Source organism: Bubalus kerabau, chromosome 8 (assembly GCF_029407905.1).
Source record: "Bubalus kerabau isolate K-KA32 ecotype Philippines breed swamp buffalo chromosome 8, PCC_UOA_SB_1v2, whole genome shotgun sequence".
Classification (NCBI taxonomy): domain Eukaryota; kingdom Metazoa; phylum Chordata; class Mammalia; order Artiodactyla; family Bovidae; genus Bubalus; species Bubalus kerabau.
The window spans coordinates 104502845-104518793 of record NC_073631.1 but is presented as its reverse complement, the minus strand read 5'-3'; the positions used below and the strand labels follow the sequence as shown (position 1 = coordinate 104518793).

General features: G+C 39.2%; 1 protein-coding gene across 10 annotated transcripts in view; it reads left to right on the top strand.

Annotated features, from left to right (window-relative positions):
* The window catches only part of DGKI (diacylglycerol kinase iota), a 430242-nt gene that overhangs the window by 317931 nt on the left and 96362 nt on the right, over positions 1-15949 (top strand). For all 10 annotated transcript variants that reach the window (XM_055591024.1, XM_055591028.1, XM_055591025.1 and 7 more), the window contains 3 exons: positions 4136-4215; positions 6486-6530; positions 15596-15665. In XM_055591024.1, coding sequence (XP_055446999.1) covers positions 4136-4215; positions 6486-6530; positions 15596-15665 — 195 coding nt within the window. The remainder of the gene's footprint in view (positions 1-4135; positions 4216-6485; positions 6531-15595; positions 15666-15949) is intronic.

Sequence of the window (15949 nt, the reverse complement as noted above, 5' to 3'; positions counted from 1 at the left end):
GAGGAACAAGTTGCATATCTCTGCATTCCATAGATGATTAGTTAATCCCCATTTTCTATAAAGTAACTGCACCTAACCAAGAGTAGGTGGTAGAATCTAGTGATTTAAAATCCAGTGATTCTTATTTTAACTGCAAATGATGTTTCCGGGTAGTGCATCTTCTGACGGTTTTACAGTATAAATTGTGTTGGTTCTTATCCACCCCCATGTATAGTTTAGAATTAGACTGTCTAGGGCCTTTGAGTCAGTTATGAGTTTTCCATGTGCTTTATCCATTGCCATTTTCTCCTCACTCTCTCTTTTTGTTGGTTTATATCTTTTTTAAAATGCATGTGCTGTAATTTAGTAGCGTTTCTGGCACAAGAGAAGCAAGTATGTGTTAAATCTGCCTTCTTAACATAGAAACCAGCTTGTTCTTTATTGCTTAGTTAGAACTTGTAAATTCCATTTGAGCCCTGCAATAAAAGTTCCATTATGTAGGTTGAGTATTGGCTGATGCTTATTGCAGTCAAATAAAATTTCTAACACTAAAATAAGATGAATCATCAAGATCAGGAATAGTAATGCTAATGCTTGGGTGAGAAGTATTCTCACTGCTCCCAATTAAGATGAAGGAAGCGTCACTGAGGTTTGGCAATTGGTTGTCAGCAGTGTAAAAGGAAGGTGGTAATTTTACTCAAGTTTCTGGTTTCTCTTCACCATTTAAAGCCTCAAACAGAAGTGTCAGATTACAGTATTTTTGTACTACAGTTATCTTTTCCATCAAAGAGTAAAAGTTAGTTTTAAATCAGCAGAATATAACTTACAGAACTACTACCAGCTAATCCTTGTGGCACAATACATTGAAAAATAGATTTTTGGTTTATCCAATTTTCTAGCTCAAGAGGCTCAAAAGTTAGTAAAGGGAGTGAGGAAGAACTAATGTTGATATTCTGGATATTCATTTTTGAATATAGTATTGCGTTTAATCTTCCCCAAATCCTAGAAGATACCTATTCTAAATCCTATAGCCTTCAATCCAAGCATCAAGTTCAGTTCAGTTCAATCGCTCAGTCATGTCCGACTCTTTGTGACCCCATGGATGCCAGGCTTCCCCATCCATCACCAGCTCTTGGAGATTACTTAAACTCATGTCCATCTAGTCAGTGATGCCATCCAACCATCTCATCCTCTGTCATCCCCTTCTCCTCCCACCTTCAATCTTTCCCAACATTAGGGTCTTTCAAATGATTCAGTTCTTCACATCAGGTGGCCAAAGTACTGGAGTTTCAGCTTCAGCATCAGTCCTTCCAATGAATATTCAGGACGGATTTTCTTTAGGATGGACTGGTTGGATCTCCTTGCAGTCCAAGGGACTCTCAAGAGTCTTCTCCAACACCACAGTTCAAAAGCATCAGTTCTTCAGCACTCAGCTTTCTTTATAGTCCAACTCTCACATCCATACATGACTACTGGAAAAACCACAGCTTTGACTAGACAGATTTTTTTTGGCAAAGTAATGTCTCTGCTTTTTAATATGCTGTCTAAGATCAAGGATCAAAGGAACTAAGTTTCAAGACCAAACAGCTAACATGAGTCATTTGTAAGACCAGAGCACTGGGCTATGAATCCAAGAGAGAATGACAATAAATTCTTTCTAGTGCACAGTAGTACTTTCATAGGATAAATTTGACAAACAAATGCCAGTGATTGTACTATGAAATTGTGATATAGGATGCCTTTTTCCTTTTTTTAATCCTAATTTGAATAGCTAATATCAATCAAATACAATTTCTCTTAATTAGCTACTTGAGGAATCAGCAAAGTTGCTGATTTTATACTCTTAGTAGAAATGAATGACACATCTTTGAAAACTTTTTCCTAGACATTCATCATTTTGGGTCTAGAATATCCAATCTCTAAGTGTAGTTTAAAGTATCTTCTACCAAGTATATTGAATTTATGACCAGATTAACTCCAAGCATTGGTAGTAAGGAGGAGATCCGAGGTGGTGACCAAATTCCTGCATTCCCATATAAGATGCTTCCTCATTTAAGTAAATAGGCAAATATTAATGGAATTTTATATCTCTGCATTTGCACATTTGAAATTAAGAGAAAATTTCATTAAACAAGATTCAGATATGGACTCTCATGATAAGTATAGTTGTATTCTGATTCCACAATCTGTGATTTACTTTCTAGGCCAAAATTCTAGGTTTTCCTCCTCATTCGTCAAAGATTAGAAATCCTTATTCTTCTCTTACTTAACTAGATCACCTTATTTGAACCTATTGAGTAGTCTAGTTGAGGATAATTACTTTAGTCACTACTTTTAGGAATCTCTTTATTGAATTTCCCTTTCATTCCTTTCAAAGATGCATGGTTGCCATACTGAAGACTTCTTTTTGGATATTTCTAGCTATATACAAAAAAAAAAAAAAGAGAGAGAGAGAGGAAAAAGTATTTCCCCAGATTATTGTTCCCCCAAACATATGACACTCACATACTTGCTTACAGTTCTCTTGCTTAGCTTCTGGAAGAATAGACAAAGGCAAGCTCCAACGTAATGCCCACTGCCTACTCTCACTTCCGAATCCCTTTTTTGTCTATCCTGTATAGACTTAGTTCTTAAAGACACACTTTCTCTTTCACACTTGCACAGGCTCTAAGCTTGTCTTCCTCCTCCCTCCACCCCTTTGTACGAAAAAAACAAAGTTTTATTACATATCTACCAGATATTGGGGTTGTAAAGGAAATAAGTCTTATTCCTGTGGTGAGAGAGCCCGTACTGATTCATAGGCTTACATAGCTCTACAGGGTGATGGATGTCTTCCAGTTTAATTGTGTAGCACTTTGGGAACCTAGAGGTATGAGACAGTGGTATTGATCTTCCTAAGGAGCCAATCTAGGAGTAATGTTGAGAAACAAATTCTATTTCTTTTTCTCTAGACCACTCTTGCTTCTCTAAAAAACCAGTGGGGCTCCATATCCTTCAGAGAGCCTAAAATCTACCCTCCAGGCAAGAATTAGTCCCTCTCGCCTAGTCTTCAAGTGACTTAAGTTCATGCATTTACTATAGCCTGTGTTCCATATCTTATTTTTCATATATGTGTCTTCTCTACAACTTGGTGAGTTCAAGATTTTCCCATGAGTTTAAATGTATTTTATTGTCTGTATGGTTCATTTTTAAAGTCCTAGCACTTTGCATTTTCAGACCTACTTATCAATGAGGAGGCTTTAAAAATTCAATGAGTGAAAGATTTTTAAAAATCTTTAGTGGACACCACTGTCCTGTCACCTCCTTGTTAATCTCTAGTTGGTTGATTCAAGATTTTGAAATGTTTTTAAAATCATGGGTTTAATAATATAACTATACTTATAAAATCAGAAATGTACACATACATTTTTTTTGAAGTTTTGGGAAGGAGACTACTTTCATTATTTCAGACAATCTTATGGCTATATCTACTAAAGTCATCCTGTGACATTTACTACCACCTAGAAAAAATATTTAAAGCCCCTAACAGCTTCTCCTCATTGATTTCTGAAGCTCTGCTGCTACCACATTTACACTGACCATCTTTAAAATCAATTGGATTTTATAGCTGTGAACCTTCTAGAAGCATTTTTTTTTTTAAGTATTTCTTGCCTGTTTAGTTCTGGTATTGGCTACCAGGTAGCAATAGTGCCTTGAGTAGCTTGGGTCTCTTATTAGGGAACTAATAAGTGACAGAAAGATTAAATCCCATGCATTTAAGAGGGAAAGGGGTAAATGTCCAGAATCATGATTTTTTAATTCCTCCCTGGTACGTTGGCTGTTCAAATGCAGGCATAAATTAGCAGCTGGCTGTGAACAGCCTCTGGCCCTGTCAGTCTGCAGTTTCCATGACATTATATTTCACGTCAGGGCCATTGAGACAAAGCGCAGCGAAGGCTGGCCAGGTGGCGAGGGGCAACATGGATCATGCAAGGAAAAAATATGAAAACTGCATAAGTAAAGAGACTGAGCTCATAGGAGAGGTGCCGGGAGAGTGAAGTATCCAAAAAAGCAGTATTGTTTATGAGAGGTCTTTTTCAACCGTAAAAAATGCATTTATGCCAAAATAGAAAAATCAAATATGTTATTTTGGACTTTCTCTTTCCTTTGCCCTCAGCCATCCCACTGGGCATTCTAGTTGTGCGTGGAGACTGTGATTTGGAGACTTGCCGTATGTACATAGATCGCCTGCAGGAGGTGAGTTTCTTTAGCCAATTATTTATGCTGCTCAGTTTTCCATTTTTGTCTACAATTACCAGCCATCTTTATTTACTTCTACAGTGAGGGATTTGGGGAGAAATGGGAAAATGGTGGCCTTGTCTTTCTCGTCTTTTAAGCATACACTGCATCCTCTCCCTCCCCACCCCCACTGCTGTTTCTCCGCCTCAGGTGGTTGGAATGGGAAAGGGTTGATGGGATTAGCGACAGCACGATGTTGCTCCAGTGTGATCCATAACTATTGCTTGGAAGTCCTTGTCTTGCCAGACAGCTCACCTGTGGTTTTTGAACTCTACAGAATTTCAAGGGGCATGATAAATAATAAAGGGAAATGGAGATTTGTGGTTACTTAATGCTTTGTGTCTAGTACAAACTTCAGTCAGAGACAACTAGGTTTATTTTTTTAATGTAACTTCTACAGGAAAGAAAAATCTCTATCTCAAAAGAATTTGTGTCAGAATACAAAGGATAATCTATTATTTTTTTCTCAATCCGGTCTTACCACTGAGAAAGAGAAAGGGGAGTCTCATATATGACATTCCCTTGAACTGCACCTGCAAAGCCCAGAGACCCAGATTCACTACAGTGGTCATGGGTTGTTTTTGCAGAACTTCAAGGGAGAGTATTCAGTATCTTATCCTGAAAATGGCAAAACACACACCACACACACACACACACAAATAGCCACTTCTTCATCTTTGTTTCTTGGTGAAAGATGCACATTAGAATCACTTCTGGGGATGTGGTCAAGACATTTTTATTTTTAAAGCTGTTGGGTGATTTTGATAAATACCCCAAGATGAGCAACTCTCTTCCAGACAACACATTATACATAAATAAATATCACAAATAAAGAAGATGTATAGTGTTTTAAATCCCTTCAAATTTTGCAGCTTCGGGGCTGCAAAAGATTTAGCTTTGAACATTAGATTCTGTTTCTTTTGGTGGATATAAACTCATGTAGGAGGCATAAAGTAATGTACTAATTTTTCTCTTCAGCATTGTTTTGGATAGAGTTGGAATTGGGAATGCAGAATATTTTGAGATAGATGCTGAACTGTGACTGTTAATAAGGGTGAGAGAAGAAAAGTCAACAGGGTTTATATTTGTGGCTTAATTTGGCTACATTTACCAAAGACAACGGGAGCATGTTAAAGTTGGTAAACTTCTTAGCATGTGACTCAGGCCCAAATCAATCCCAGAACATATAGTAGATGGTTCTTTTTTTTCCCCAAAATAATATTCTTTTATTGTAGATCCTCCCTCAAAAAAACCTGTAATAAAAAAGTCATAATTGATAACAAACCTTTTTTAATATAAAATACTTGGGTAACTTAAGATCCCACAATAGCAAAATACTTGACTGGTGAATTGACTTTGTTGAAAATTAGCTTAACGGTTAGGCTCATTGCACAAATATTCAACTAAAAGTAGGGTTTTTTTTTTTTTTTTTTTAAGTAAAGAGCAAGCACAGATAAAGAGGAAGAGTTTTAAACTTGGGCTTGGACAGTAAGTTGATAAAGCCTGTGGGAAGCAGGTGTGAGGACAAAGGTACTCAGGATTGCTGACATCTATAAATAGAATCACTATGCTCATTAACAAGGAAGCCTGTAGGACATGACAGTGGCAACGACTTAGTTATAAAACTTTATACAGGGAGCCTGGCTCTCAGAATCTTCCAGTAAAACCTCATTAATTTCAGTCCTGTTAATTTGCACTTCGTGATCATGCAGAGATGGTCAGCGATTTTCTTTTGAGTCTATGGAATCTTGTTTGCCAAGCAACTTACTGGTATAAACACAATTATCATGACAGTATGTTTTTGGTCTTAGATAAATAAATTCTTCCTAAGCGCCTAAAGGGACCTAAGCAGCTTATTTCACAAGCCAAAAGTCCAGGTGCAAGTTAAATATGACCCCCATTAATTACAACAAAATCGCCTGTCTTTTACCTTTGGTCTTCTCTATCCTTGAAATTATACCACTCACCTCTAAACACTGTTTAGGATTTCTAAGTTTCAGTAGCTAAATGGCCTTTCTTCTCTCAGTCCAACTTACTGTGCTTTTATTATTTTTGGCATTATCTTCATTGTTTAACCTTGAGGGATTGGGGAGAGTAAGATGCTTTCCAGATGGGTTTAATAATATAAAATTGGGCATTTAGTTGATGGAGTCGTGGAAGCAGCTTGTTCAAAATAGTCTTAAGATATATGGGTATGTTTTTATTTTTTTTTTCCATTTTCTCATTAGGACCTGCAGTCAGTTTCTTCTGGCTCCCAGAGAGTTCATTACCAGGTAACATATAATTGACTCTCCTTGTTTCTTACCTTCTGGCCAAAAGAAGTCCATTTTTCAATTAATGTCTCATTTGAATTAGATTCCACATCTTCCTTGAGGGATAGAATTCACTCTGAAAGCCAAGTTGAAGCTGGCATTTTGATTCTTGTGCATTTTCCTGAAAAATGGACAATTCTAGTCTAGCACAAGTTGGGCTGTGGCTGTCTTCCCAGATCTTTTAGAGATTATAAAATGAAGTGCTTTTAGTGACAAATACTAGAAAGTGCAACTCAAACTAGCTTGACGGGGAGTCTTTGGCTTTACCTCACCACAAAGTTCAGATCCAGGGTGAATTTTGTGTACCATTTGACCACGGTTCAAACTCCATTTTTCTTTTGGTTTTTCTGCTCTGTTCTCTTTTCTGTGAAATTTCACCCCTGGACAAGATGTTTTCCTGATCCAAGATGGCTGCCAGGAACAACCAGGGGTTGGGTTTCTCATTTACAAACAAGAAAGTAAATTCTGTGCTTCCGCAACCATCAAACCAGCTTTCCAAAATGCAATCTGATTGTCCCATCCTGGTTTCACAGACAGAATCCAATAAACCCAGCCTGCCTCTCTCTAGTAACCCACCTCCTGTCCATGGGAGAACACTCAGCTACCTTTGCCTCAACATTCCCTGGGAGCTCAGTCTCTCCCTCACTTTCCCATCTCTGCTGTGTAGCACAGGCCTCTGCAAGCCATCCTCTTCCTGTTAGGTTTCCCAGGCATGGTTTAGATACCAGTGCACAGCATCACACCAAATTGTAAGTGATACATGCAAAGTAACTCTCAGTTGTCCCATAAAAGCCCTTATCCCTGAGAAGCCCGGTACCCTTGCCAGCTGGGAGGGGTGTGTGGAAGACACAGCATGCCAGTGACACCTTCCAAATAAATCTTCTCCTAGACCCTATATACTTCCATGTGGGAGAAGGACTTAAAATGTCTAAATTGTAATTCCTGGTAGCATCTCATTCTGGGTTTTGGTGTCTATTATACTACCCCTGAAACTGCTGGTTAAGCATCATTTTGCAAAAACGATTTGAAGACCCCTGTGCCTTGTAGCCTCCAGGTAACTTTCTTCCCCTGTAGGTCAATAGCTATGCCCTCAGTCAAAGCAGCCTAATTATCCCGAGGCTGGATGACAGAAGTGGCCCTGGTGTTCTTATTGCTTTGTCTGTTTATCTCTCAGAGAAAGTACCCCACTATCCCAGAATCCTGCCCTCCATCTGGCTCCAATAGAAAGGACAAAAATTCACTTAGATGTGTTTACTATGAGAAAATAAATTCTACTTCTGGGACTGTTTTTTTTTTTTTTTTTTTACACCAACCCTTAGAAGGCAAATTTCACTGTATTTTCTAGATAGAGCACAACCTTTTTTGTATCCATTATTTGCATATCTACCTAGAGTCACTACTTAGATATCATTTTATTTTTTAAGTGTTTTTAAAGACTAGAGTTGATTTCTACCCTTTAAGGATTGGCACTGCTAGCCATAGATTTCAAGTCTTTTTTTAGAATTTTTAATTGTTACACATGGTATTTTAAACCTTTGCAGCTTTATCAAAGCATCCCAAACATTTCCTCTAATTAGTTTTATGATGCATTTATTTATTATCCTGACTTATTCAATGTAGCCATTTTGGTATGAGAGTTTTGATATATGGATATTTTGTACTGTGTTTTCTTTATGCTGTGTTTGTACAAGTCTGCAGATAGCAGGGGATGGTTGGGACTCTAGAATATGATAAGAACATTTATTTTATTGATTATTTGTTCATAATAACCTACAGAAGGATTAATGGTACTTATCTGTGTCAAAATCTTCCTGTTTTTGTTGTTTGTTTGCAGTCAGGTCAAATCCTGGTGTCAAAACTGCTGCATTATAAATGTCACTTCCAAAAGTTTGTGCACTGACCAGATAGGATGACCAATTCAGCGATCAAAGATGAGTGTCAGGGTGTTACTTTGCACCACATACTTCCTTGAAGAGTTATAAAAATCAGGAGCCATTTGGGTATTAAGAGAAGGCTGGAATAAGGTTGTCTAGGGGCGCCCAGAATCTGCTCATTAAATAGGTAGTTTAACTAAGGGGAAATGATGTTTGAACTAACATGGCTAGAGAGTAGGGAGAAGGTGGTGAGGAAATTGCCTAAGCAGAGCATCGGAAAGCTGGTTGAGACAAGGAGTAGGGGGATATAAAAACATTCTCATTTGGCTGAGATTTACAAGCACAGACAGACAGGACTAGGAACGAGTTGGAGGGATGGTGAATGAAGAGTTCTCTTTTAGCTGCAATGATTTTGATCTGCCTATTAGATGCAAAAGGTTTTGATGAGTAGAAAATTGGATGTATGGCTTTCAAAGCTCATTGAAAAATTCATTCCTCGACACAGAAATTTGAGAGTTGTTAGCAAAAGCAGCAGCAGCAAAGGAATGCTACTTCATTGAACCTATCAGGCTAGACATCACTTAGGGAGAGTTTTCATAAAGAAAAGAGCTCTATGTCATATGTGTTTAGTGAGTGGTCAAGAAGAACACAAGGTTAAGAGAACAATCAGTCAGTAAGAGCTCAATGTCATATGTGTCTAGTGAGTGGTCAAGAAGAACACAAGGTTAAGAGAACAATCAGTCAGTAAGAGTCATGGAGACAGATGAGTGGCTGAATAGCTGGAAATCAAGGAGAAGATGGTATCAGGAAAGCCAAAACTGAAACGTATTTCAAAAAAGGCAGAAGTGATGAAATAAGTCAAATGCTAAGGGGAGGCTGAGATGACATAGATTGATTCCAATATATTCCTGTGCGTATAAAATACATGGGCTAGAGGTACCATTCGTTTTATCCAGAAAGTGACCAAACCAACTGGCAGGAAATTTAATACTAGATCTTTTGTTTCCTAAAGCAGAAACTGGTAATATCAGCATCTCTGGTCTGAGATTAGCGAGTGATTAGGAGAAAGACCTGTAAGGTGAACAACAAAAAGCCTGAAATGCTTTCTAATGACTTTTCTTATGTATGAGATGGAAGTAAATGTACTTAAGAATTAACTTGCATGTAATGAATAAACATCAGTAAGTTTGAAAACTTGCAAAATTCCTGTAGGCTCACTAACTTGCAGCTGGGATTTTAGCTGACTGTTTCCTAAGGCTAGAAAAAAACTCAAGAGAAAAACCAGGCTTTGGAAAGGTGTGAAGTCCCGGAGACACCTTATTAATGAGCTGGATGGCAGTTCCTAGCCATCGAAGCAATGAAGTGCTTTGGTTTCTTCCCTTCCCAAATTCATACTGAAATGCCAACAAAGCCCTAAGCCTCAAAATGACACCTTGTATTAACCTGACAAGGCCTTACAAGTTATACAAGAATATATTGGATATTTGTAGCCTGCTGAAAATTCCTGCCTGTATCATCTCTGAGGTCTAAACACAAAGCCCAGCCCCCACCAATCCTAATGCAGCTCACGTAACCTGTAACTGGTAAAGTTATAACTTGATAAACAAAATGCATTGTACTAGCAGATTCAGGATATTCCTGAGCTTGGCAGATAAGCTAGAATTCATAGGCAAATTGAACTTTGTCCACCTACTTAATAAGATTGATCTTGAGGCCTCCTACTGTGAAGTGATTTCTTCTCTGCTCCCTCCCTGGACTTCATTATATCCTTTTAAACTCCAAGTTGTAAGGTTACTAAGGAATAGAGGCAGATTCAAACATCCTAGTGATTGTCAGCTGAGGGAGATTTGTCCCTCATATGGGACATGAGATTAAAAGACGGTTGCTCCTTGGAAGAATAGTTATGACCAACCTAGACAGCATATTAAAAAGCGGAGACATTACTTTGCCAACAAAGGTCTGTCTAGTCAAAGCTATGGTTTTTCCAGGAGTCATGTATGGATATAAGAGTTGTACCATAAAGAAAGCTGAGCATGGAAGAACTGGTGCTTTTGAACTGTGGTGTTGGAGAAGACTCTTGAGAGTCCCTTGGACTGCAAGGAGATCAAACCAGTCAATCATAAAGGAAATCAGTTCTGAATATTCATTGGAAGGACTGATGTTGAAGCTGAAGCTCCAATACTTTGGCCTACTGATGGGGAGAACTGATTCATTTGAAAAGACCCTGATGCTGAGAAAGACCGAAGGCAGGAGAAGGGGATGACAGAGGATGAGATGGCATCACCAACACTATGGACATGAGTTTGAACAAGCTCTGGGAGTTGTTAATGGACAGGGAAGCCTGGCGTGCTAAAGTCCATGGGGTCGCAAAGAATTGGACATGACTGAGCAACTGAACTGATGGGACAGTTGGGCAATTTGAATATTTTTGTGTGTCATGACTAGGGGACATGGAAGTACCAGAATCTACTGAGTAGAGATCAAGGAAGCTGCTAAACATGCCACAATACACAGGGCAATTCCCTGCAACAGAATTATCCATCCCCAAATGTCAGTTGTGAGGGTTTGAGAAGCCCTGAGTCATTCTGATGGCTCTCAGGACATGTGGGGACAAGGCCAATGACAGTGCTAGATGAAGAAAGTGGAAAGAGAGAGAAAGAGGAACAGGAAGAGACAAAGAGGTAAAGGAAAGTAGAAAGAGCTATCTATGGATATGCTGGCGCAATGGAACCAGGGACAATTAGGGATTTTGTAGACACTCAGGGTTTCACCATATGTATGGGTGAAGTTGGCACACAGAAGTGTGTTTTCAAACTATTACGAGGTAATAATTTGAGGTTTTAATAAATACAATGTGTGTGTGTGTGCTCAGTCACTTTAGTCATGTCCGACTCTTTGTGACCCCACGGACTATAGCCTGCCAGGCTCCTCTGTCCATGGGAATCTCCAAGCAAGAATACTGGAGTGGGTTGCCATGCCCTCCTCCAGGGAATCTTCCTGACTCAGGAATCAAACTCACATCTCTTATGTCTCCTGCATTGGCAGGCAGGTTCTTTAGCGCCACCTGCAAAGCCCTAATAAATACAATAGGACTCAATAATAGCTGAAAATGGATCTGGTGATTCCTCCTCTTTAAGAATCAATTTAGTTAGAATAACTCTAGAATAGTTGGAATATTTCACTATAGAAGTAATAATTTCAAAAAGTTCTTTCATCCTTTAGAGCCTCTGAGACACCAGGGAAGACCTCATAAGAAAACACTCTTGGTCAAATCTGACTCTATAGCCATTTGTTCATCCTCTGATCTCTTTTTTTTACATGCCAAATCTTCTCCTAGAGGATAGGTTTGTTCTGTAGTCCATCGGAGCTCTGTCTAGTCCTGGGCAAACAGCATGTGTCAACAAATATTTGACTCATTCCTTTTCTGCTACTGGCTACCCTTACTCATCTCCCTCCTCTCTCTGAAGTATCTCCCCCCTTAATTTGTGGTTTGGAGTCTACAAGTGTCTGAATGGAGGAGTTGAAACCAGTTCATGGGAGTCCTCCTGGGAATTAATTTATCTTGTCTTAGACAAGGACAGGAGTTAGGTAGAGAATTTGAAGAATGTTATTTTTTGGGTGCTAGATCAAAACTGTAAGAAATGGCTCAAATGGGGAATTAAAGTAAGACTTGCCTGGGGCCAGATTCTGTTTGCCATTACAAGTGAAAGCAAGACAGGTCTCTTTCTCTCTCTCTGTCTCTCACACACACATATACATACACACACAGAATTGTTGTTGTTGTTGTTGTTAATGGAAGACATTCTCGCCAGAAAAGGGCTCTTGAAAATTTTGGAATATCTCTCATTTCCATCTTCTACCACACCATCACTATTTCATCATCTTTCAAAGCTGGCTTTGCAAATGGGTATCCCATTTCTGTACATTTCTTCTGCAAGAATGGTGGGTAGTAAAGGAGTAGATTTGATAAGTAAGAGATATTGCTATATAGCCTGGTGATGGAAAGAGAGGGAAAAATGAATGTGTAGATGGGTTAGATGCAGGAAATGTCAAGACCAGCAAAGAAGAAATTTGGATGGATACATAAGAGAAATTTAAAAGTAGCAATTATTGACTAGACATTATTAAATGAAGCAGAAATTCCCAATTCAAAGGGACTTCTATTTTGTTTCTGCTTATATCTTCCCTAAATTTTATGAAAGAAAAAGAATTTCATTCCCAGTAAAGGTGTAGTTAAATGCTAGGTGAATATTGCTTAATTGGATAACCTAGTGGAGTATTTAATGGGGCTGCACAATCATGAAATTATGTGTGAATTAGTAGCGAGTAATTGAATGTAAATTAAGGGTAAGTTTGGTGTGTGTTTGCCCGATAGTGGTTAAGGTAATTTCCTTATCAATTACATATAATTCATGCCAGTTGACTTTCAAAAATATATATCTGAGGAATGTCAGGTTTGCTTTTGTGCATGCTCTGTTTTTAGCATGAGAACAGATTTTCCATTAGAATATGTCAAAAGAGAAAATTCACATATCAGGAATTTGGGGAATTAGCAGTATTTGTTAATATTACTCATTTAAGGAGCATGCAGTTTTAAGAGAGAGAAAGCATAGTTACATCCAGGGTGATATCAGTCTGGCCACACTGTACAGCCATGACAGTCGCATTCATCTAAGTCCTACTATTTCTATGAAGAAAAATAACAGATCACAAAATGAGCAAGTCAAGTATCTTATCTCTTTGATGAATCATTGATTTGATTATGCTGTTTGAGAGGACAGAGAAGACAAGAAGCCCTAAACTAGTCCTGAAGGCTGTTGACATGGTGGTTAGTGGCACCGCTCAGGGGATTATGTGACTGTCTTCAGAAATGTAGCTGCGTTCAGACAATCACATTTCTGAAGTGTCTACAATCAGTGTGGAAAGGGGCTTGCTTTTGAGCTTTTGTGGCTCCATCAGAAATTGTCTTTTTATACCGACTTTAACGTGTGGCGTTCACAAAGCAAACATGTCTGGCCATTCTTCCGGCTGTCACTGTTTGGTGGCAAGGATGCTGCCAGGTCTGTCAGAGTGGATCCTTGTGTGATGGCTCCATGGCCTCGTGAAATCCTGGGGCCCAGTCCTCGACCTCCTGGTGGGGCGATTTGTTTCCTTACTTCCCTCGTTTCCTTCTCAAGTCTGACTCCTGGCCTGCACTGCATTGCTGTTCATGCTCCTGCTGACCCTGAATCCAGGATTCTTAATGCCAGGCTCACCCACTCTACCTGTGTGCCAAGTCCTGTGTGAGGACACAGTCTACCTGGTATAATACCCACAATGTGTTAGCAATGAGAGTTGGTTAAGGCAAAGTCACAGCAAGTTTTTTTATTATCTCCATACTAACACCACTACCACTTCTGGTCCTCTTTTTTGGTTAGGAGAATTGAGGGTGTAGATAGACAAACTGAAAAAGTTATGTGAGTACAGAAGACCTGCATCCCCTCTGTGGTCCTCATTTGTTCGGGTCCATCAAGAATGTGAAGAAATGGACAGATCTTGGCTTTGGGTTATTATGATTTCCTTTTTGACAATCTGTTCCTCTTTACTTCTGGTCCACTTTTAATCCATCCCAGTATACATTTGTCTTTGACGTTAAGGTTCTTAAGGTATTTCTCTCTTTTTTTTTTTTCATGGAAAGGCATTTTATTTTAAATATAGCAGTGTGTACATGTCAATCCCAAATTACCAGTCTATCCTCCCCCTACCCTTTACCCCTGGTAACCGTAAGTTTGTTCTCTAAATCTGCGAGTCTATTTTTGTTTTGTAAATAAGTTCATTTATATCAATTTTTTAAAATTACACATATAAGTGACATCGTATTATATTTGTCTTCCTCTTAGTATGATCACTGGTAGCTTTAGCTGTTTTATAAAAATGCATTAAGAATCATAAGTTTCTTTAATATATCACTTGTGTCAAAATATAATTCCCAAAATGTTAAACACAATTCTCATATAAATAGGTACATGTCAAGATTTCATGTAGCCCAAAAGCCAGTTCAAGAAAGAAGTCTATATTTATCTCTATATCTATGCTATATCACTTCTACATCTCTACATATAAATTTTGCTACCAGTCCTGAGTGAGACCAGATTTTCCTCTATTCATTATTTAATTTGCAGAATCAACTCATGTAAAAACTCCATCTACCCAAGATTCCTAATAATGGGCAATTTTAGTCCCTGTTACTTTAGGCCAGTGGTTCTAAAACTTTGGCATACATCAGACTCACCTCAGCGATTGATGGGTGTCACCCCAGGGTGTCTGTAGAGCTGGGGTGGCACCCGGGAATTTGTGTTCCTAACAACCTCCCAAGCTGATGCTGCTGGCCCAGGGTTCATGCTTTAAGATTCACTGATTGAAGCAGAAGCTTTGCCCCAGGACCATGTGGGACAAGTTCATCCTCCGAAGAACTCAGCGCATAAACTCTGATTCGCTCTCTTCTTAACCTCTTCTTTGTTTCTCCCATATCCTTCTCCTGTCCCCCTCTGTACACACAAGGTCATGAACAACCAGCCTCACTCCAAGGATGCTCCTTCTAATCGAACATCTCAGATTGCTGATAAGGGTCAAAGTCCCAGTGTGTTCCCCACAGAGACCTGCCCTCCCTCCTAATCTATACCGTTTCTATCAGTTATCTCAGTTTCACTGAGTCCAGTCCAGAACGCCCCAAATCCTCTTATAAATTAGCATTTTATGTTTTAAAAAATTGTGAGTGGCAGAGAGTTTTTTAGTAGGGGACATTTTTACACCTGTGTGGAGAACTGAAATGCAAATGACAGCCAGCTGCCACTAGGTCCTCAGCTTCATAAAGGGGAAGAAAGAGTTCCCAAAGGAAGTACATGTCCCAAGTTATAGAATTTATGAATGCTTAATGGAAAAATAGAAAACCTCCTGGAAATTGTATGTGAGAGTTGTTATGTGAAATAAATAATTTCCAAGCAGAGCCCCTGTGGGTGTTTCCAGTGAAAACTTTGCTTCGATCTCTCACCAATGCTTTGAGTAGGAAAGGATGCTCACTCTTAGAAATAGGTGATGGGGCAGAATGTGAAGTGAGGAACAGCTCTCAGCTCATTCAAATGGAGCCATGAGGATGTGTGTGTGTCTTTCCAGGACCACGAAACCTCCTTCCCTAGGGCGCTCTCAGCTCAGAGACTCTCCCCACGGTGGTGCTTTCTAGATGGTGAGTGTTTCTGTATTTTTGGAGGGGCGGGGGTTCGGGAAGCCTCAGGGCAAAGCATTGATGGCTTGAGTGGACTCTAATTTTCCGAAAGATTGTTCAGGAACCCTCCACATGATTGGTACTTGCATCTCAAACAATGTGGACTTTCTGATATTGCAGCACACTTTTCTGAAGCTATCTCCCTCAAAGCAAGTCAGTTAACTCTGGCCAAACTTCTCAGTGTCAAATCGCTCAAGCTAACATGTCCCTTCCTGTGCCCCCTTTTCCAAAAACGTGTTGAGTGC